Raw genomic sequence first — 17862 nt, 5'->3', positions numbered from 1 at the left:
CAAGAAGCAACCAATGGGGCACAACGAAGTGGAAAAAAACTTGATGCTGCTTTCTCTCTTAAATCCATGGAAAACTTTTAAAAAAGAAATGGAAGGAAAAAGTGAGCTGTAGAAGAAATGGGCTCAGGAAACAGGTTAGAGAGGCAAAAGAAGGGCCCCTGGAGCCTAGGAGAAAGGGCTGGGCAAGGACAAGGCACCGGTGGGGAGGGGTTGGAGAAGCACAGGCAGCTCCGTAGAGAGAGCCTCACTGGGTGCTCTGTCTTTAGGGTATTTACCTGGAGTCTCAGGGGAGGATCCCAATAGAATATTCACGAGCTTTCCAGGTGCCTCCTTTCAGGGTCATGGTCTCCATTGATTGGTCAGCAGCAGGCAGGGTCATTAGTGCAGATGGTACTGATGTCAACCATGGAATTGCTTGTCTGATTTAGCTTCTTTTCTGGGCCTGGAGCTGAAATCCAACTGAGGCCTAGATGTATTGCCCTGGGGACAAGGTCCTGCTTTTCCCAGTTCTGCCTGTTGTGAGGCACCTTGGAGCTTTCCACCCTGATAACCTTCTGTAATTGGTCCAAGGTCCTTGCTCTGCTCAGGCCTGTGTAACTGACTGTCACACAGATAGGAAATTGATCTAAAAATGTTTATTGATCTTGGTGCTTTTGTTTCCCTTCCCTTGTTGCAGGGCTGGGGTGCTCTTCTTCCTGACGACCAACCAGTGTTTCAGCAGTGTGTCATCCGTGGAGCTCTTCGTGGTCGAGAAGAAGCTCTTTATGTGAGGATGTCTCTGTTCTGGGGAGGGGGCTGCCAGTGTCAGGGCTGAGGGTCAAACTGGTCACATAGAGAACTGGGCCACTGATTGGTTCCTGGGGATGACCAGTGTTCACTGAGAAAACACAGCCAGGAGCTGGAAGGAACTCATGAGCATGTGGGGCCTGAGTCCAAGGGGAAAAGGAGTTTCAGGATTAGGGCATAGCTGCAAATGCTACAGACAGTGCGAGCAACAGAGGCTGAAAGGGTCTTTCGTTTGAGCTAATAAGAAGTCATGATGACCTTCACAAGAAAAGTCTGAGGGGCTTGGTGGAGAGAAAGTACTGGGTTAAGTGGTATCGTATTTCCCCATGTATAAGACACACCTTTTTTGGAAAAATTTGGGGTCTAAAAACTGGGTGCGTCTTATACAGTGGTGGTAGATTCTTTTTTACTTGCATTTGACAGCGATGAGAAGTTGTATGAATTTTATGATGAATAAAACTTGAGTTTAATAACTTTATGTAATACTTTTTTTCCCAAATTTTGGGCCTCAAAATTATGGTGCGTCTTATACATGGCAGTGTTTTATACATGTGGAATATGGTAAATTGAAGATGGAGAGGTAAAGTTGATAAAGAATATAGACCAAGCTTAGCCTACGGTGGACGGAGAATGGGAAGAGCCAGAGACAGCTGGTTTGTTTCCTGGGTTCTTCAAAGTTGGAAGATGTCTGCCCGTATTTACCTGCTTGAGGAAAGGAATCATTAGAGAGGGAAAGAATGAAGATATTGGTGGAAGAATTTAGGATCACAGGAGGAGGATCTAGGTCTTGATTGGGGAGAAAATCAGCTTTGAGAGCTGACAGGAGTACAGGGATGTACAGTCGGAAGGAATGATCATTGAGGGAAGAGTGTATGTTTTCTTTCATCACAAGAATGGAAGAAGTGAAAAGGGTTTAGTGATTGACACTGGGCTGGGGGCCGTGGAGAAGAGCATTGCCACCTTCTTTATGATCAGAAGTGAGGAGAAAGCAAAGCTGTGTCACCACTGAAATCAGCTGCTGAAGAGCCCTTTTTCAAGGAAATCCAGTGTTGGAAGAGAAGGAAGAGATGCAGAACATGTTTACCTGGAGTGGAGGATCTGAGGGCAAACTGGGTGGCGTGGAGAGTGATTTCTATAATGAGAAGAGGGGCATCGCACAGAGCTCGTTGGGAATGATGTCTCAGGGGAGGCGAGCACTGGAGAGGCTGCCTGAGGCTGACTAGGTGACGGTGGGGGTTAACCTGGAGGATGTGAGAAGCTGTAGTTGTAAGACCCCTGCTGTCAGCAGAAATCTATATAGCAAGTGGTTTAATCATCTAGTCTGTGCCTTGTTAAACTAATGTGGGATGCATGTTACGAATTTTTTTGTGTGTTTTAGGCATGAATATATCAGTGGATACTACAGAGTGTCATCTTATTTCTTTGGGAAACTGTTATCTGATTTACTACTCATGAGGATGTTACCGAGTATTATATTTACTTGTACAACATACTTCTTGTTAGGTAAGCAATAAGACAAAAGATATGTGTCTGTAGTTGTGGATGTGAGGGGAAGCTAATTGCTTTTTGCAAGCATCTTTTTGGTTCTCTAATTAAAAACCGAGCCACAAGATAAGGGAGTGTTTATCTATTGTGAATAAAACAACTGTCTGAGGACATTTATGGGAAGACTTTTCCCAAAGTAACTTTTATACCTATTAATAAAACTATTGTATATTTTACTGAGTGATAGTATGTGTCATATACAGACATGGAAAGAATTCAGAAAAGAATTTGAGACTGTGTTGGAAGAGCTGGAGCTTTGATATTTATTACCAAGCTATTTATATTCTTATATATGCATGTATGTGTGTGTGTGTATATAGACATACATTATATGTAGTGAAAGATAGCGACTTTTGGGGCTTATTGTTTTAATAAGAATATATTTTTAATACATGTAGACAAATTCATGTGTGATTTGTGTTTAGGTCTTTCCCCGGGCTCATTGTTATGGAATTTCTATATGTTTCACTGTATACACATACACATAGCAGAAATATATATATATATATATATTTAACAGAGACAGAGAGAAAGTCAGAAAGAGGGATAGATAGGGACAGACAGGAATGGAGAGAGATGAGAAGCATCAATCATCAGTTTTTCCTTGCGACACCTTAGTTGTTCATTTTTTTTTCTTAGTTGTTCATTGATTGCTTTCTCATATGTGCCTTGACCACAGGCCTTCAGCAGACCGAGTGACTCCTTGCTCGAGCCAGCGACCTTTGGTCCAAGCTGGTGAGCTTTGCTCAAACCAGATGAGCCCATGCTTAAGCTGGCAACCTCGGGGTCTCGAACCTGGGTCCTCCGAATCCCAGTCCGACACTCTCCACTGTGCCACCACCTGGTCAAGCTATATATATTTTTGACAAAGCACTATAAGGGAAGATTTACTGATTGAGTTTAAACTTCCATTTTACAAATTAAAAGGTGTATCATAAAGAATTAGGTATAGAACCTGGATCCTCAGTCTCAACTAGTGTTCTTACAGCTGTTCCGTAATCTTCAGAGTGTATGACCCGTAATAGCCCGCCAGTATTGTTATAAAGTAGTTTCGTGAAACTTCATTTAGCCTCATCCTCAGTCGCAGGCTCTCAGAGACTAGAAGTGCTCTCTCAGGTAGTGAACCTACGGGAGGTCATGTAATCCTAGTCTTCCCAGTTTCTTCACTAAGGCAGTGACAGCACACAGTGAGTCATGTGGTGAGGTCTGGGTGAAAACAATGTGCTCTTGACAAGTTTCCTTCTTAGGGAGAAGGCAATAGAGTTCTGGCCAGGTGTGCTGCCTCTAGCCCCCCATCTCAGGCACTCAGAAGTTGTTAATTACACAACAAGGAGCATAGGTGTTATATGAGAAAGTGCTCACGCAGTAGTAACAAAAAGAAAACTGAGCAATAACTCTATACATTAACTATATGGGGAGGGACAATGAAATTGATGACTCAGGTGGTTGGATAAAGGATGAATTTTTTTTCATTTTGATATTCAATTCTCAAAATATTTGCACTATAGCCTGACCAGGTGGTGGCGCAGTGGATAGAGCATCAAACTAGGATGTGGAGGACACAGGTTCGAGACCCCGAGGTCGCTAGCTTGAGCGCGGGCTCATCTGGTTTGAGCAAAAGCTCACTAGCTTGGACCCAAGGTTGCTGGCTTGAGCAAGGGGTCACTTGGTCTGCTGTAGCCCCACGGTCAAGGCACATATGAGAAAGCAATCAATGAACAACTAAGGTGTCACAACGAAAAACTATGATTGATGCTTCTCATCTCTCTCCATTCCTGTCTGTCTGTCCCTATCTATCCCTCTCTCTGACTCTCTCTCTCTGTCTCTGTAAAAAAACAAACAAACAAACAAAAAATATTTGCACCATAAACAGTACCAGATGCCCAGTAACTCAAGCAGTTGGATTAACCCCATTTTTTTCCCCCTAAGGATTGAAGCCAGTGGTGGAGGCTTTCTTCATCATGATGCTTACCCTTATGATGGTGGCTTATTCAGCCAGTTCTATGGCGCTGGCCATAGCAGCAGGTCAGAGTGTGGTATCTATGGCAACACTTCTTATGACCATCTCATTTGTGTTTATGATGGTAAGAACTACACTTCTCTCTGAGATGTAATTATTTCTCCTCGTTCCTTCCTGCAAATTCACTTGTCATGAAAAATCTGTTTTTAGCGTTCTTTAAATGGGACTCTTAGCTTTAAGGAAGTCATGTATTAAAATAAAGCTTATATTAGAGAATGTACCAGCTTGTTCTCTACCTTACACAGTCTTTTTGCCATTGTTCTAATATAATTGCTATAACCTTAGTTAGTATGTTGTTAAAATGAAATTTTTTGAAATGCTTCTTGGTGACATACAGTAAAACTTTGATGACTAAGAACTTCAAAAACAGAAATACTTTGCCTGACCAGGCAGTAGTGCAGTGGATAGAGCATCAGCCTGGGATGCTGAGGACCCAGGTTCAAACCTGAGGTCACCAGTTTGAGTACAGGGTCTCAGACTTGAGTGTGGGATCACAGACATGGCCCCATGGTTACTGGCTTGAGCCCAAAGGTCACTGGCTTGAAGTCCAAGGTCGCTGTTAAGCTCAAGGTCGCTGGTACGGCTGGAGCCCCCTAATCAAGGCACATATGAGAACACCATCAATGAATAACTAAGGTGATACAACTATGAATTGATGCTTCTCATCTCTCTCCCTTCCTGCCTGTCTGTCTCTCTCTCTCTCACAAAACAAAACAAAAAAACCTTTGACCTCATTAAAGTGACAGGTTTGTTTCCAGACTTCTGTGCTGGTGTTAGACAACTGATGGCTTATTTATGCAGCAGCTGAGATGGTTTATTTGGATCAAATACTTTCCAAGGGAAAAGCTAAGCTCCATGAGAAATGGAACAGCATGTGCATGGATAGTCTATCTTGGTTCATCCTAGATTTTGAAATGAATTATTTTAAAAATAGTGAAAATTTTCCACACAGCACTTGGTCCCCTCCTTTCTGGATTCTTGACATTCACTTATGTCAATGTATTTCTGTTTACCTTTTTTTTTTTTTTTTTAATCTTTTTTTTTTTTTTTTTTTCATTTTTCCGAAGCTGGAAACGGGGAGGCAGTCAGACTCCCGCATGCACCCGACCGGGATCCACCCGGCATGCCCACCAGGGGGCGATGCTTTGCCCCTCTGGGGCATCGCTCTGTTGCGTCCAGAGTCATTCCAGCGCCTGAGGCAGAGGCCACAGAGCCATCCCCAGCGCCTGGGCCATCTTTGCTCCAATGGAGCCTCGCTGCTGGAGGGGAAGAGAGAGACAGAGAGGAAGGAGAGGGGGAGGGGTGGAGAAGCAAATGGGCGCCTCTCCTGTGTGCCCTGGCCGGGAATCAAACCCAGGACTCCTGCACGCCAGGCCGACGCTCTACCACTGAGCCAACCGGCCAGGGCCTGTTTACCTTTTTTTTAATGGTTACTAATGCTATTCTTATATGTCCTTAAATTTTGCACATACAAAGATGAGTGAACAGGTAAAAAGAACAAATTAGCACATTTCCCCATATGTCATTCAAGCCCATTAACTTACTACATGTGTCCTTTCTGCTAGCATAGGAATAGATATATTTAAAGGTTTGTAAATACCACATTTTTGCTATTGAAAACTACCAATCTAAACATTATTGAGAAAGTCATAAACCTTGTGTAAATTTCCAATAATATCATCTAATAAAATTTCTTTCAATATATAAAAGTATTTTGTTCATATATTAGATACCTTGATTTATTATTTATTTAATGGTTTATATATAGAACTTGTAAAACCACATGTAAAGCAGCATTTTACTGGGAGATGGTATACATTAAGCACTCTGTTATATCAAAAATATGTTTTCATACCAGCATCATTGTCCTTGTTATACCCAAGTCACATGGCAAGTGCCAGTTAGAAGTATTGTATGAACCTCTTATGTGGCCGTCTCTTGCTGGAGCAGTCCTTCCTGGGGTCTCCATAGCAATACTGCCTTATGGTAGATTTAAATGAAGGTATTCATTATAATTTTTGTTGTACTTCACATCATGCTCTACTAGTTCTAGGCTTTGGGTGGTTATATTTTATTTATTTATTTATTTATTTATTTATTTATTTATTTATTTATTTATTTATTTAGTGTGTGTGTGTGTGTGTGTGTGTGTGTGTGTGTGTGTGACAAAGACAGAGAGAGTGGGACAGATAGGGACAGACAGGCAGGAATGGAGAGACATGAGAAACATCAATTCTTTTTTTTAAAATCTTTTTTTTTTTTTTTTTTTTGTATTTTTCTGAAGCTGGAAACAGGGAGAGACATTCAGAGACTCCCGCATGCGCCCGACGGGATCCACCCGGCACGCCCAAGGGGCGACACTCTGCCCACCAGGGGGCAATTTTCTGCCCCTCCGGGGCGGCGCTCTGCTGCGACCAGAGCCACTCTAGCGCCTGGGGCAGAGGCCAAGGAGCCATCCCCAATGCCCGGGCCATCTTTGCTCCAATGGAGCCTCGGCTGCGGGAGGGGAAGAGGGAGACAGAAAGGAGAGGAGAAGGGGTGGAGAAGCAAATGGGCGCTTCTCCTATGTGCCCTGGCCGGGAATCGAACCCGGGTCCCCCGCACGCCAGGCCGATGCTCTACTGCTGAGCCAACCGGCCAGGGCCTCAATTGTTTTTTTTTTTGTTGTTTTTTTACAGGGACAGAGAGAGAGTCAGAGAGAGGGATAGACAGACAGGAACAAAGAGAGATGAGAAGCATCAATCATCAGTTTTTGTTGTGACACCTTAGTTGTTCATTGATTGCTTTCTCATATGTGCCTTGACTGCGGACCTTCAGCAGACCTAGTAACCTCTTGCTCAAGCCAGCGACCTTGGATCCAAGCTGGTGAGCTTTTTTTTTTTTTTTTTTTTTACTCAAGCCAGATGAGCCTGCGCTCAAGCTGGCGACCTCAGGGTCTTGAACCCAGGTCCTTCCGCATCCCAGTCCGACACTCTACTGCGCCACCGCCTGGTCAGGCAGAAATATCAATTCTTTGTTGCAGCACCTTAGTTGTTCATTGATTACCTTCTCATATGTGCCTTGACTGGGGGGGCTATAGCAGAGTGACCCCTTGCTCAAGCCAGTGACCTTGGGCTTCAAGCCAGCAACCATGGGGTCATGTCTATGATCCCACTCTCAAGCCAGCAACCTTGCACTCAAGCTGGTGAGCCCGTGCTCAAGTCAACGACCTTAGGGTTTTGAACCTGTATCCTCTGCATCCTAGTCCAATGCTCTAGTCACTGTGCTACCGCCTGGTCAGGCAAAGTTTAAACATACATTCTGAATTCCAAATTATACCCAATGTTACACAGAGACAGAATGCAAAACCTTGTAAATAAGAAAGCTTACTGTGCTATGGAAGTATAGAGGGGTGTGAGGCGCTCAGGTCATGTTCTGGTGTGTCTGTTTATGGGAATGCATAGCGGTTGTATCATTAGAACAGTCAGGACTATGGACCTTCCATTGTGTGCAGTTACAAAGAAAGTAAAAGCCTTGACAATTAAGAATCTTCCAATTAAATGAAATATAGGTAGATATATTGTCCTTCCTTTAAAACCATAAATAGCCTTAGTTGTAGAGAAAAATACACATGCAAAAAGGATATGGTAAGCCTTTAGATTATTGGAAGAAATTTCAAGAAAGAAATTTGTCTTAGCAGAAATTTTTACAAGGTTGTAGGGGACTTAAAGAGAATAATCTTTCAAATTCTTTATGGAATCACTCCACCAGTTCTGACTGTTGGTATTTGCTCTTTGTAGATTTTTTCAGGGCTGTTGGTCAATCTCACCACCGTGGTGCCTTGGCTCTCATGGCTTCAGTACTTCAGCATTCCTCGATATGGCTATGTGGTGAGTGTTCCTCTTTGTCCCTGTGACTGGTCTATTGTTTCCAAGCTGAGAATAATCAGAATAAAGCCTGACCATCTCAGGTCCCCAGACAAGAGCTGTGGAGGTCTCAGGAATTTTCTTTCAGGAGCAGAGAAGGAGAGTTTCCTGTTAAGCCTTGGTTCACCTTGATATCGAATCACCTGGCTTTCCCAGTCACCCAGTGGTTTGAGGGAAGTGAAGTGTGGGGAGATAGCTTATAGTTAAGGAGATTGATTGACCAATTGATGTAAAAAATGTATTTGGTTTTCAGTTCTATAAGGAAATACATGAGAGGATGGGAACCTAGGATGGGAACCTGTTTTATATCGAAAGGGATATTTGAAGAAAAATCAAGACCGTATAATATTCCCAGCCTGTATTGACTTTAAAGTCTAACCCACTATAAAGAAAACTGTGTCTTAAAATAGCATAACTGAGTTTCTTATTCCCAAGAATTATAACTGGTCTTGATCAAAACAAATGAGACATATAAATGTTACCATAAGTTAACAATAGTCTTTGAGTACCACATTATCATTTTAATTATAGTGTTTATGGGGTTATAACATTGGGACAGAGAATGAGGAAGGAGCTATGTGGTAATATAGTCAGAGATCACTTGACAAAATATTTTTTTTGTTAGAAGCCAAAATTTCACCCCTAGTTCTCTTGATTGTCAGGAAAAATCATTTCAGTTGCTATGGTGTGATAAAGACTGTGAATATGAAGCTTGTGTTCTTTTCAAAATTAACAAAGACTAATCTATGAGGATAAGATTGTGATAATTCTTTGGAAAGTGTTTGAAATTTAAAATTGCTTACTTTTCCCATTCTTCATTGTGTTACAGGCTTTGCAGCATAATGAATTTTTGGGACAAAACTTCTGCCCTGGAGTCAATGTAACAGCAAACAATACCTGTAGCTTTGCAATGTAAGTTTGCATTTAGAGTCATACTAGGTTTGCTCACTGTGTGGTGGGATGTAGAAAGGCCACTGGGCTTATAGCTTGTACGAGTCCTTTCAGGGACACTCACTCTCTCAGATGCAGTTTTCTTATCTATAGTGTGAGTTATTGTCTACTAATGCATATGAAAGTGTGGCATAACCCTGTATTTAAGTTGGAGAAATATTTCATATGTGCTGTTTTGAGCCTTTTAAAAGATCCTTTTGCTATTTTACTAATAAGTATGAGATATGGTTTTCAGAACATTTGCATTTAAAATTAGCTGCTTTGATATTTTAACAAGGTCTTATAATATCTGCACTGTGTGGATTATATGAAGTTTATGGGTCCACAAACATGGCTGCCTGTGAGCCCAGCCCATAGCCGGTCGTATGAGCTGAAAGGGCAGCAGAAGAGGGAAAGGAGGGAACATTTTCCTGCCATGGTCCTAGCACTTGTCTCTTCTTCCTCGATCATGAAATCAAAGTCTGCACAGTTTTGTTTTTCTTTTGTAAACAGACTTGCAATACAGCCAATGGAAAGATGTATTCTATACAGAAAGGAACATATCTTTTAGTAACTGTGAAGAAAATCCCATTTTTTGGATAATGTCAATAAAACAGAAATGCAGATTTTAATAAAATTAGAGGATGTTGTATAAAATGACACTTTTCAATGTTGTTGTTAATGGTGTGATTTTAATACATTAATTAATGACAGGAAAAAGAATGCTGGTTTGTTATATCTCAAGACAATTCAAATAGAACAAAAATAATTTTGAATAAGAGCACAAATTGATATTTTGAAGTACAGTTGGCTCTTAAACAAAGCAGATCAGACCTGTGCAGGCCAACTTATATAAGGACTTCTATTAAAAAATAAATACAGCCTAACCAGGCAGTGGAACAGTGGATGGAGCATTGGACTGGGATGTGGAGGACCCAGGTTTGAGACCCCAAGGTCGCCAGCTTGAGCACGGGCTCATCTGGTTTGAGCAAGGCTCACCAGCTTGAGCCCAAGGTTGCTGGCTCGAGCAAGGGGTCACTCGGTCTGCTATAGTCCTCTGGTTAAGGCACATACGAGAAATCAATCAAAGAACAACTAAGGAGCCACAACAAAGAATTGATGTTTCTCATCTCTCTCCTTTCCTGTCTGTCTGTCCCTATCTGTCCCTCTCTCTGACTCTCTGTCTCTGTCCAAATAAATAAATAAATAAATAAATAAATAAATAAATAAATAAATATTGTGGCCTGACCAGGCAGTGACGCAGTGGATAGAGCATTGGACTAGGACACAGAAGACCCAGGTTCAAAACCCTGAGATTGCTGGCTTGAGCTCAGGGTCATCCAGCTTGCTCATGTGCTTACCAGTTTGAGCACAGGGTTGCTGGCTTGAGCGTGGAATCAGAGACATGACCCCATGGTTGCTGGCTTGAGCTCAGAGGTAGCTGCCTTGAATCCCAAGGTTCCTGGTTTGAGGACAAGGACACTGCCTTGAGCAAGGGGTTACTTGCTCTGCTGTAGCTCCTACCCCCTTGCCCTCCTCCCCCCATATCAAGGCACATATGAGAAAGCAATCAATGAACAACTAAAGTGCCACAACAAAGATTTGATGCTTCTTATCTCTCTTTCTTTCTGCCTGTCTGTCCCTATCTGTCTCTGTTACAAAAAAATAATAAATACTGTGAATATATTTTCTCTCATTTTCTTATTAACATTTTCTTTTCTCTAGCTTATATTATAAGAATACAATATACATTACATCTAACATACAAAATATATATTAACTGACTGTTATATTATCAGTAAGGCTTCCTCAGGCAACAGCTGGTTATTGGTAGTTAAGTTTGGGGGAAGTCAAAAGTTATCTGTGGATTTTGGACTGTGTATGGGGGTCAGCATCCCTCTTACATTGTTCAAGGGTCATCTGTATTCTCAGGGAACTCTACAAAGAGAAGGATTCTTTATTCTACCTATTCCCTCTCTCTCTTGATCTTAGTATGAATTTTTTTTGGAACTGCTACATTCCTAAAGTGATACAAAAACGGTACCAGACAATAATGGCGGCTGTGCCAGTTGTCTTTAGTACCAGGTGCTGATCTACCTGTGGCAGGGCTTCTCCATCCTGTGCTACTCCAGCTCCCAGCAAGGCCTCTCCCTGATACCTGGGCCACCTGATGAGGTCTTGTAGCCAAGCACCGGCCATGCCCATTCCAGTCTCAGTGCAGGAGCTGATGGAGGGCAGCTGTCAGGAAGCCCTCCTCTCCTCTTTCTTGGTTTAGGACTTCTTAGCCTGTATTTTTTTTTGCATGACTGGTTGTGGGTCAAGATTTCTATAAAGAACTTTGGTATGTTTGTGAAGACCTTAGATGTCATCTTGTAAAGCTGAGGTTTTTCTATTCAGGAGTAAGTAAACATTTATTTGATAAACATTTCTGCCTTTTGAAGAGAGTAGCTTCATAGATTTAGAGGCAAATGAATCTGGAGAGAGTAGCAACTTAGTTCAAGGTGAGTCTGTGAGCTTGGTCAAGTTCCTTAAATTTTAACCTTGTCATCTTTTAAATGTGTATAGTATCCACCCCATTCAGTTGTATCAAGATTGACTAAACTGCTACATGTAGGTTGCTTAAATGGTGTCTAGCAGAATTGTATGTACTCATTGGCACTTACCTATTATATATGAAAATATAGTTATTTCAGACTCAGTGACCTATAGGTTTCTATAACTAAGGAACAGAAAATATATTGAATCAGATTGGACAGATGCTGAGAATTAAGTCTTATTCTTTTTCTGTTAAATTTCAGATGTACTGGAGAAGAATTCTTGATAAACCAGGGCATCGACCTCTCATCTTGGGGCCTGTGGCAGAATCATGTAGCCCTGGCTTGTATGATTGTTATCTTCCTTACAATTGCCTACCTAAAATTGTTATTTCTTAAAAAATTTTCTTAAATTCCTCTAATTTACATGATTTATCTACACATTAAAAAGGGAACACCTTGATTTTAGTACTCAGTGTTTTGTTGTCTTCTTTTCACCTGCCATCATATTATTGTTCAGCCTGAATATTTTTTTTTTACAGGGACAGAGAGAGAGAGTCAAAGAGAGGGATGGACAGGGACAGACAGACAGGAATGGAGAGATGAGAAGCATCAATCATTATTTTTTTGTTGCGCATTGCGACACCTTAGTTGTTCATTGATTGCTTTCTCATATGTGCCTTGACCGCAGGCCTTCAGCAGACTGAGCCAGTGACCTTGGGTCCAAGCTGGTGAGCTTTTGCTCAAACCAGATGAGCCCATGCTCAAGCTGGTGACCTTGGGGTCTCGAACCTGGGTCCTCCGCATCCCAGTCCAATGCTCTATCCACTGCACCACCACCTGGTCAGGCCAGCCTGAATATTTTTTAACAGAAACTTTTATAGAGATCACAATGAACTAAGTTTTAAAAGAACCCAAGTCATAAACTAGTGATATTATGTACTGCTTATTTGTTTATCTAGTCAGATAGTGCCCACACAAGAGCAATATAGTTTAATTTATTGGCCAGGTTGATTAGAACGTTGTCCTAACATGCCAAGTTTGTGGGCTTTGATCCCTGGTCAAGGCACATACCAACCAATGAGCCTGGCCTATGGTGGCACAGAGGATAAAGCATTGACCAGGAATGTTGAGGTCACTGGCCCAAAACCCCCACTTGACCTGTCATGGCACATATGAGAAGCAACATGGGTTGGTGCTTCTCATTCCTCTTGCTCCCTTCTCTCTCTCTCTCTCTCTCTCTCTCTCTCTCTCTCTCTCTCTCTCCTATTTCTGAAATTAATAAATAAGCCTGGCTTGCCCTGTGGGTTGAATTGTGGATAAAGTGTTGACCTGGAATGATGAGGTCACCAGTTTGAAATCCTGGGCTTTCTTAGTCAAGGCACATACAACAAGCAATCAACAAACAACTAAAGTGAAGCAACTATGAGTTGATACTTCTTGTTCCCTACCTCTGTAAAAATCAATAAATAAAATAAAAAAAACAGGCCCTGGCCAGTTGGCTCAGCGGGTAGAGCGTCGGCCTGGCATGTGGAAGTCCTGGGTTCGATTCCCGGCCAGGACACACAGGAGAAGCGCCCATCTGCTTCTCCACCCCTCCCCCTCTCCTTCCTCTCTGTCTCTCTCTTCCCCTCCTGCAACCGAGGCTCCATTGGAGCAAAAGATGGCCCGAGTGCTGAAGATGGCTCCTTGGCCTCTGCCCCAGGCGCTAGAGTGGCTCTGGTCGCGACAGAGCGACACCCCGCATGGGCAGAGCATCGCCCCCTGGTGGGCGTGCCGGGAGGATCCCGGTCGGGCGCATGCGGGAGTCTGTCTGACTGCCTCCCCGTTTCCAGCTTCAGAAAAATACAAAAAAATAAAAATTAAAAAAAAATAAAAAAACAAACAAATAAATAAATAAGCCTGGCCTATTGTAGCACAGTGGATAGAGCATTGACTTGGATTGCTGAGGTCACTGGTTCAAAACCCTGGGCTCCCTCAGTCATGGCACATATGAGAAACAACAAGCAAGCAATGAACAATTAAAGTGAAGCAACCATGCCTGACTGGGCGGTGGCACAGTGGATAGAGTGTCAGGCTGGGATGCAGAGAACCCAGGTTCGAGGCCCCGAGGTCGCTGGCTTGAGCAAGGGGTTACTTGGTCTGCTGAAGGCCCGAGGTAAAGGCACATATGAGAAGGCAATCAATGAACAACTAAAGTGTCGCAATGAAAAACTAATGATTGATGCTTCTCATCTCTCCATTCCTGTCTATCTTTCCCTGTCTATCCCTCTCTCTGACTCTCTCTCTGTCTCTGTAAAAAATAAAAAATAAAAAAATAAAAAATAAAGTGAAGCAACTGTGAGTTGGTACTTCTTGCTCCTCCCCTCTCCTTTATCTGGAAAATCAATAAAAAATAAAATTTTTAAAAAAGGGCTGCCTATTTAAAAAAAAATTAAATTAATAAATAAAATCTTTAAAAAAAAATGAACCAATGAATGCATAAATGATATGAACAGCAAATTGATTTCTCTTTCTCCTTCCTTCCTGCCTCTCTAAAATCAGTTTAAAAAATCTCTGAAATAAATAAAAAATAATTGAATTGTAAGCACTTGTGACAAGTCACTAATATCTGGTAGCAATTTCCTCATCTTTAAACTGAGTAGGTGTGTCAGTTGCTCTCAAGCTTCAATATGATATAAATCTATGACCTGCCATTATTTAATAAATAAGAATGAACAAATATTGATTCTATAGTGGAAATATAAAATCTAAACTATATTGGGTGTAAGGCCAGTAGTTGCCGCCATTGTAGCCATTGACATACAGGTTCTTATTGAATTTAGACAGACAGTAAAGAAACATTGAAGCCAAAAATCAGTGGGCCAGGCGGAGTCCTGCTACTGAGTGTAGGCATGCAGTCCTGCCCGGCCTGTGGAGCCAAGGTTTACAGCCATCCCACGTACAGGCTCCTCCTTCAGGGGCAGGATGAAAGTCCAGAGTCAGGCAGAGACCTGCAGCTGAGCAAAGGTGCTCACCCTGCCCTCAGCGCCGAGCATAACGCCACCCATAGGGGTGGGACAAAGGCCAAGGCCACCGAGGCTTGTACAACAGAGCACATGATCACAGCCACTCCTGTGAAGGAGAGGTGGAAACCACAGCAACAGGCCCAGTGGGCAGGCACCAGCAATGACCATACCAAAACGCCCTAGGCAGCAACAGCAGAGGGGGCGGCAGGCCTGCAGACAGACAACACCTAGGGAACACAGAGGACACACCAGTGGACTCCAGTGGCCAAAACCTTCTTTTACACAGACAAAATGAGAAGGCAGAGAAATGTAACACAAATGAATCAAGAGAAATACCCAGAAAAGGATCTGAATGAGTCAGATATAACCAAATTACCACATGCAGAGTTTAAAATAAGGAGTGTTAGGATGCTCAAAGGTATTAGAACAACAATAGATGGTCATTACGAACACCTAAATAAAGAGATAGCAAATATAAAAAAGAAGATTGAAATAATAAAAAAGAATCAGTCAGAAATGACAAATACAATATCTGAAATAAAGAACACAATGGAAGGAATTAAAAGCAGGGTGGATGAAGCAGAGAATCGAATCATCAAGTTTGAGGACACAATAAATAAAGGCACGAAAGCAGAGCAGAAAAAAGAAAAGAGACTCAAAAAGTCTGAGGAAACTCTAAGGGAGCTCTGTGACAACATGAAGAGAAATAACATCCACATCATAGGGGTTCCTGAAGAAGAAGAGAAAGAACAAGGAATAAAGACTTTGTTCAAGCATACCATAGCTGAAAACGTTCCTGAATTAAGGCAGGAAAATGTCTCACAAGTTCAAGAAGCACAGAGAACTCCATTAAAGAGAAACCCAAAGAAATCTACACCAAGACACATCATAATTAAAATACCAAAGCTAAGTGACAAAGAGAAAATACTAAAAGCTGCTAGAGAAAAAAAGACTATCACCTACAAAGGAGCCCCCATAAGGACGACTTCTGACTTCTCAACAGAAACACTTGAGGCCAGAAAAGAATGGCAAGAAATATTCAAAGTATTGCAGAACAAGAGCCTAGAACCAAGACTACTTTATCCAGCAAGGCTATTGTTTAAAAATTAAGGAGAAATAAAAATCTTTCTAGACAAAAGAAACCTCAAAGACTTCACTACAACCAAACCAAGGCTGCAAGAAATGCTAAGGGGCCTGTTGTAAACAGAGCAAAGGGGAAAAAGAATATATCAAAAGAGGAATACAGTTTTAAAGAATAAAATGGCAATAAACAATTACATATCAATAATAACCTTAAATGTAAATGGCTTAAATGATCCGATCAAGACACATAGGGTAGCTGCATGGATAAGAAAACAGGACCCATACATATGCTGTCTACAAGAGATACACCTTAAAACAAAAGATGCACATAGACTAAAGATAACAGGATGGAAAAAAATATTTCACGCAAATGAAAATGAAAAAAAAGCTGGGGTAGCAATACTTGTATCAGACAAAATGGACTTTAAAACAAAGGCTATAATAAAAGATAAAGAACGTCACTACATAATGATAAAGGGAGCAATCCAACAGGAAGAGATAACCATTATAAATATCTATGCACCTAATATATGAGCACCTAAATATATAAAGCAGACTTTGATGGACTTAAAGGGTGAGGTCAACAGCAATACTATAATAGTAGGGGATTTCAATACCCCACTAACATCAATAGATAGATCCTCAAGAAAGAAAATTAACAAAGAAACAGCAGACTTAAAGAACATACTAGATCAACTCGATTTAATAGATATCTTCAGAACCTTTCACCCTAAAACAGCAGAATATACATTCTTTTCAATTGCTCATGGTACATTCTCTAGAATAGACCACATGTTTAGGGCACAAAAGTAGTCTCAACAAATTTAAGAAGATTGAAATCATATTGAGCACTTTCTCTGATCACAATGGCATTAAACTAGAAATCAACCACAACAGAAAAACTGAAAAATACTCAAACACTTGGAAACTAAATAGCAAATGGGTTAACAATGAGATCAAAAAAGAAATAAAACAAATCCTAAAAATGAATGATAATGAGCATACATCAACTAAAAATTTATGGGACACAGAAAAGCAGTCCTGAGAGGGAAGTTTATAGCATTACAGGCATACCTCAAGAAGCCAGAAAAAAGCCCTGGCTGGTTGGCTCAGCGGTAGAGCGTTGGCCTGGTGTGCGGGGGACCCGGGTTAGATTCCCGGCCAGGGCACATAGGAGAAGTGCCCATTTGCTTCTCCACCCCCACCCCCTCCTTCCTCTCTGTCTCTCTCTTCCCCTCCCGCAGCCAAGGCTCCATTGGAGCAAAGATGGCCTGGGTGCTGGGGATGGCTCCTTGGCCTCTGCCCCAGGCGCTAGAGTGGCTCTGGTCACGGCAGAGCGATGCCCCAGAGGGGCAGAAACAAACAATAATGAGCACACATCAACTCAAAATTTGTGAGACACAGCAAAAGCAGTCCTGAGAGGGAAGTTTATAGCATTACAGGCATACCTCAAGAAGCTAGAAAAAGCTCAAATAAACAACTTGACCCTACATCTAAAAGAACTAGAAAAAGAACAGCAAGTAAAGCCCAGAGCTAGTAAAAGGAAGAAAATAATAAAGATCAGAGCAGAAATAAATGACATAGAGGCTAAAGAAACAATACAGAGGATCAATGAAACCAAGAGATGGTTCTTTGAAAAGGTAAACAAGATCGATGAACCTTTAACCAGACTCACCAGGAAAAAAAGAGAGAGGACTCAAATAAATAAAATTAGAAATGAGAGTGGAGAAATAACAACTGACACAACAGAAATACAAAATATTGTAAGAAAATACTATAAAGAGCCTGACCTGCAGTGGCGAAGTGGATAAAAGCGTCGACCAGGAATACTGAGGTCCTGGTTTGAAACCCTAGACTTTCTTGGTCAGGGCACATATGGGAGTTGATGTTTTTTGCTCCTCCCCCCTTCTCTCTCTCTCTCTCTCTTTCTCTCTCTCTCTCACTCCTCTCTCTAAAATTAATAAATAAAATCTAAAAAATAAACTAATTAATTAAAAAAAAAGAAAATACTATGAAGAACTGTACGCCAAAGAACTAAACAATCTAGATAA

At 41.6% G+C, this 17862-nt stretch overlaps 2 protein-coding genes across 8 annotated transcripts in view; one reads left to right on the top strand and one right to left on the bottom strand.

Annotated features, from left to right (window-relative positions):
• ABCG2 (ATP binding cassette subfamily G member 2 (JR blood group)) overlaps nt 1-12188 on the top strand; it is a 122996-nt gene extending 110808 nt beyond the window's left edge. For all 7 annotated transcript variants that reach the window (XM_066384613.1, XM_066384617.1, XM_066384619.1 and 4 more), the window contains 6 exons: nt 677-766; nt 2165-2289; nt 4261-4415; nt 8131-8220; nt 9086-9168; nt 11985-12188. In XM_066384613.1, coding sequence (XP_066240710.1) covers nt 677-766; nt 2165-2289; nt 4261-4415; nt 8131-8220; nt 9086-9168; nt 11985-12132 — 691 coding nt within the window. In that variant the 3' untranslated portion in view covers nt 12133-12188. The remainder of the gene's footprint in view (nt 1-676; nt 767-2164; nt 2290-4260; nt 4416-8130; nt 8221-9085; nt 9169-11984) is intronic.
• Nucleotides 1-17862, bottom strand: part of HERC3 (HECT and RLD domain containing E3 ubiquitin protein ligase 3) — an 809237-nt gene that overhangs the window by 677726 nt on the left and 113649 nt on the right. The gene's annotated exons all lie outside the window — the stretch shown is intronic.

Source organism: Saccopteryx leptura, chromosome 5 (assembly GCF_036850995.1).
Source record: "Saccopteryx leptura isolate mSacLep1 chromosome 5, mSacLep1_pri_phased_curated, whole genome shotgun sequence".
NCBI lineage: Eukaryota > Metazoa > Chordata > Mammalia > Chiroptera > Emballonuridae > Saccopteryx > Saccopteryx leptura.
This window is presented reverse-complemented; position numbering and strand designations above follow the sequence as displayed.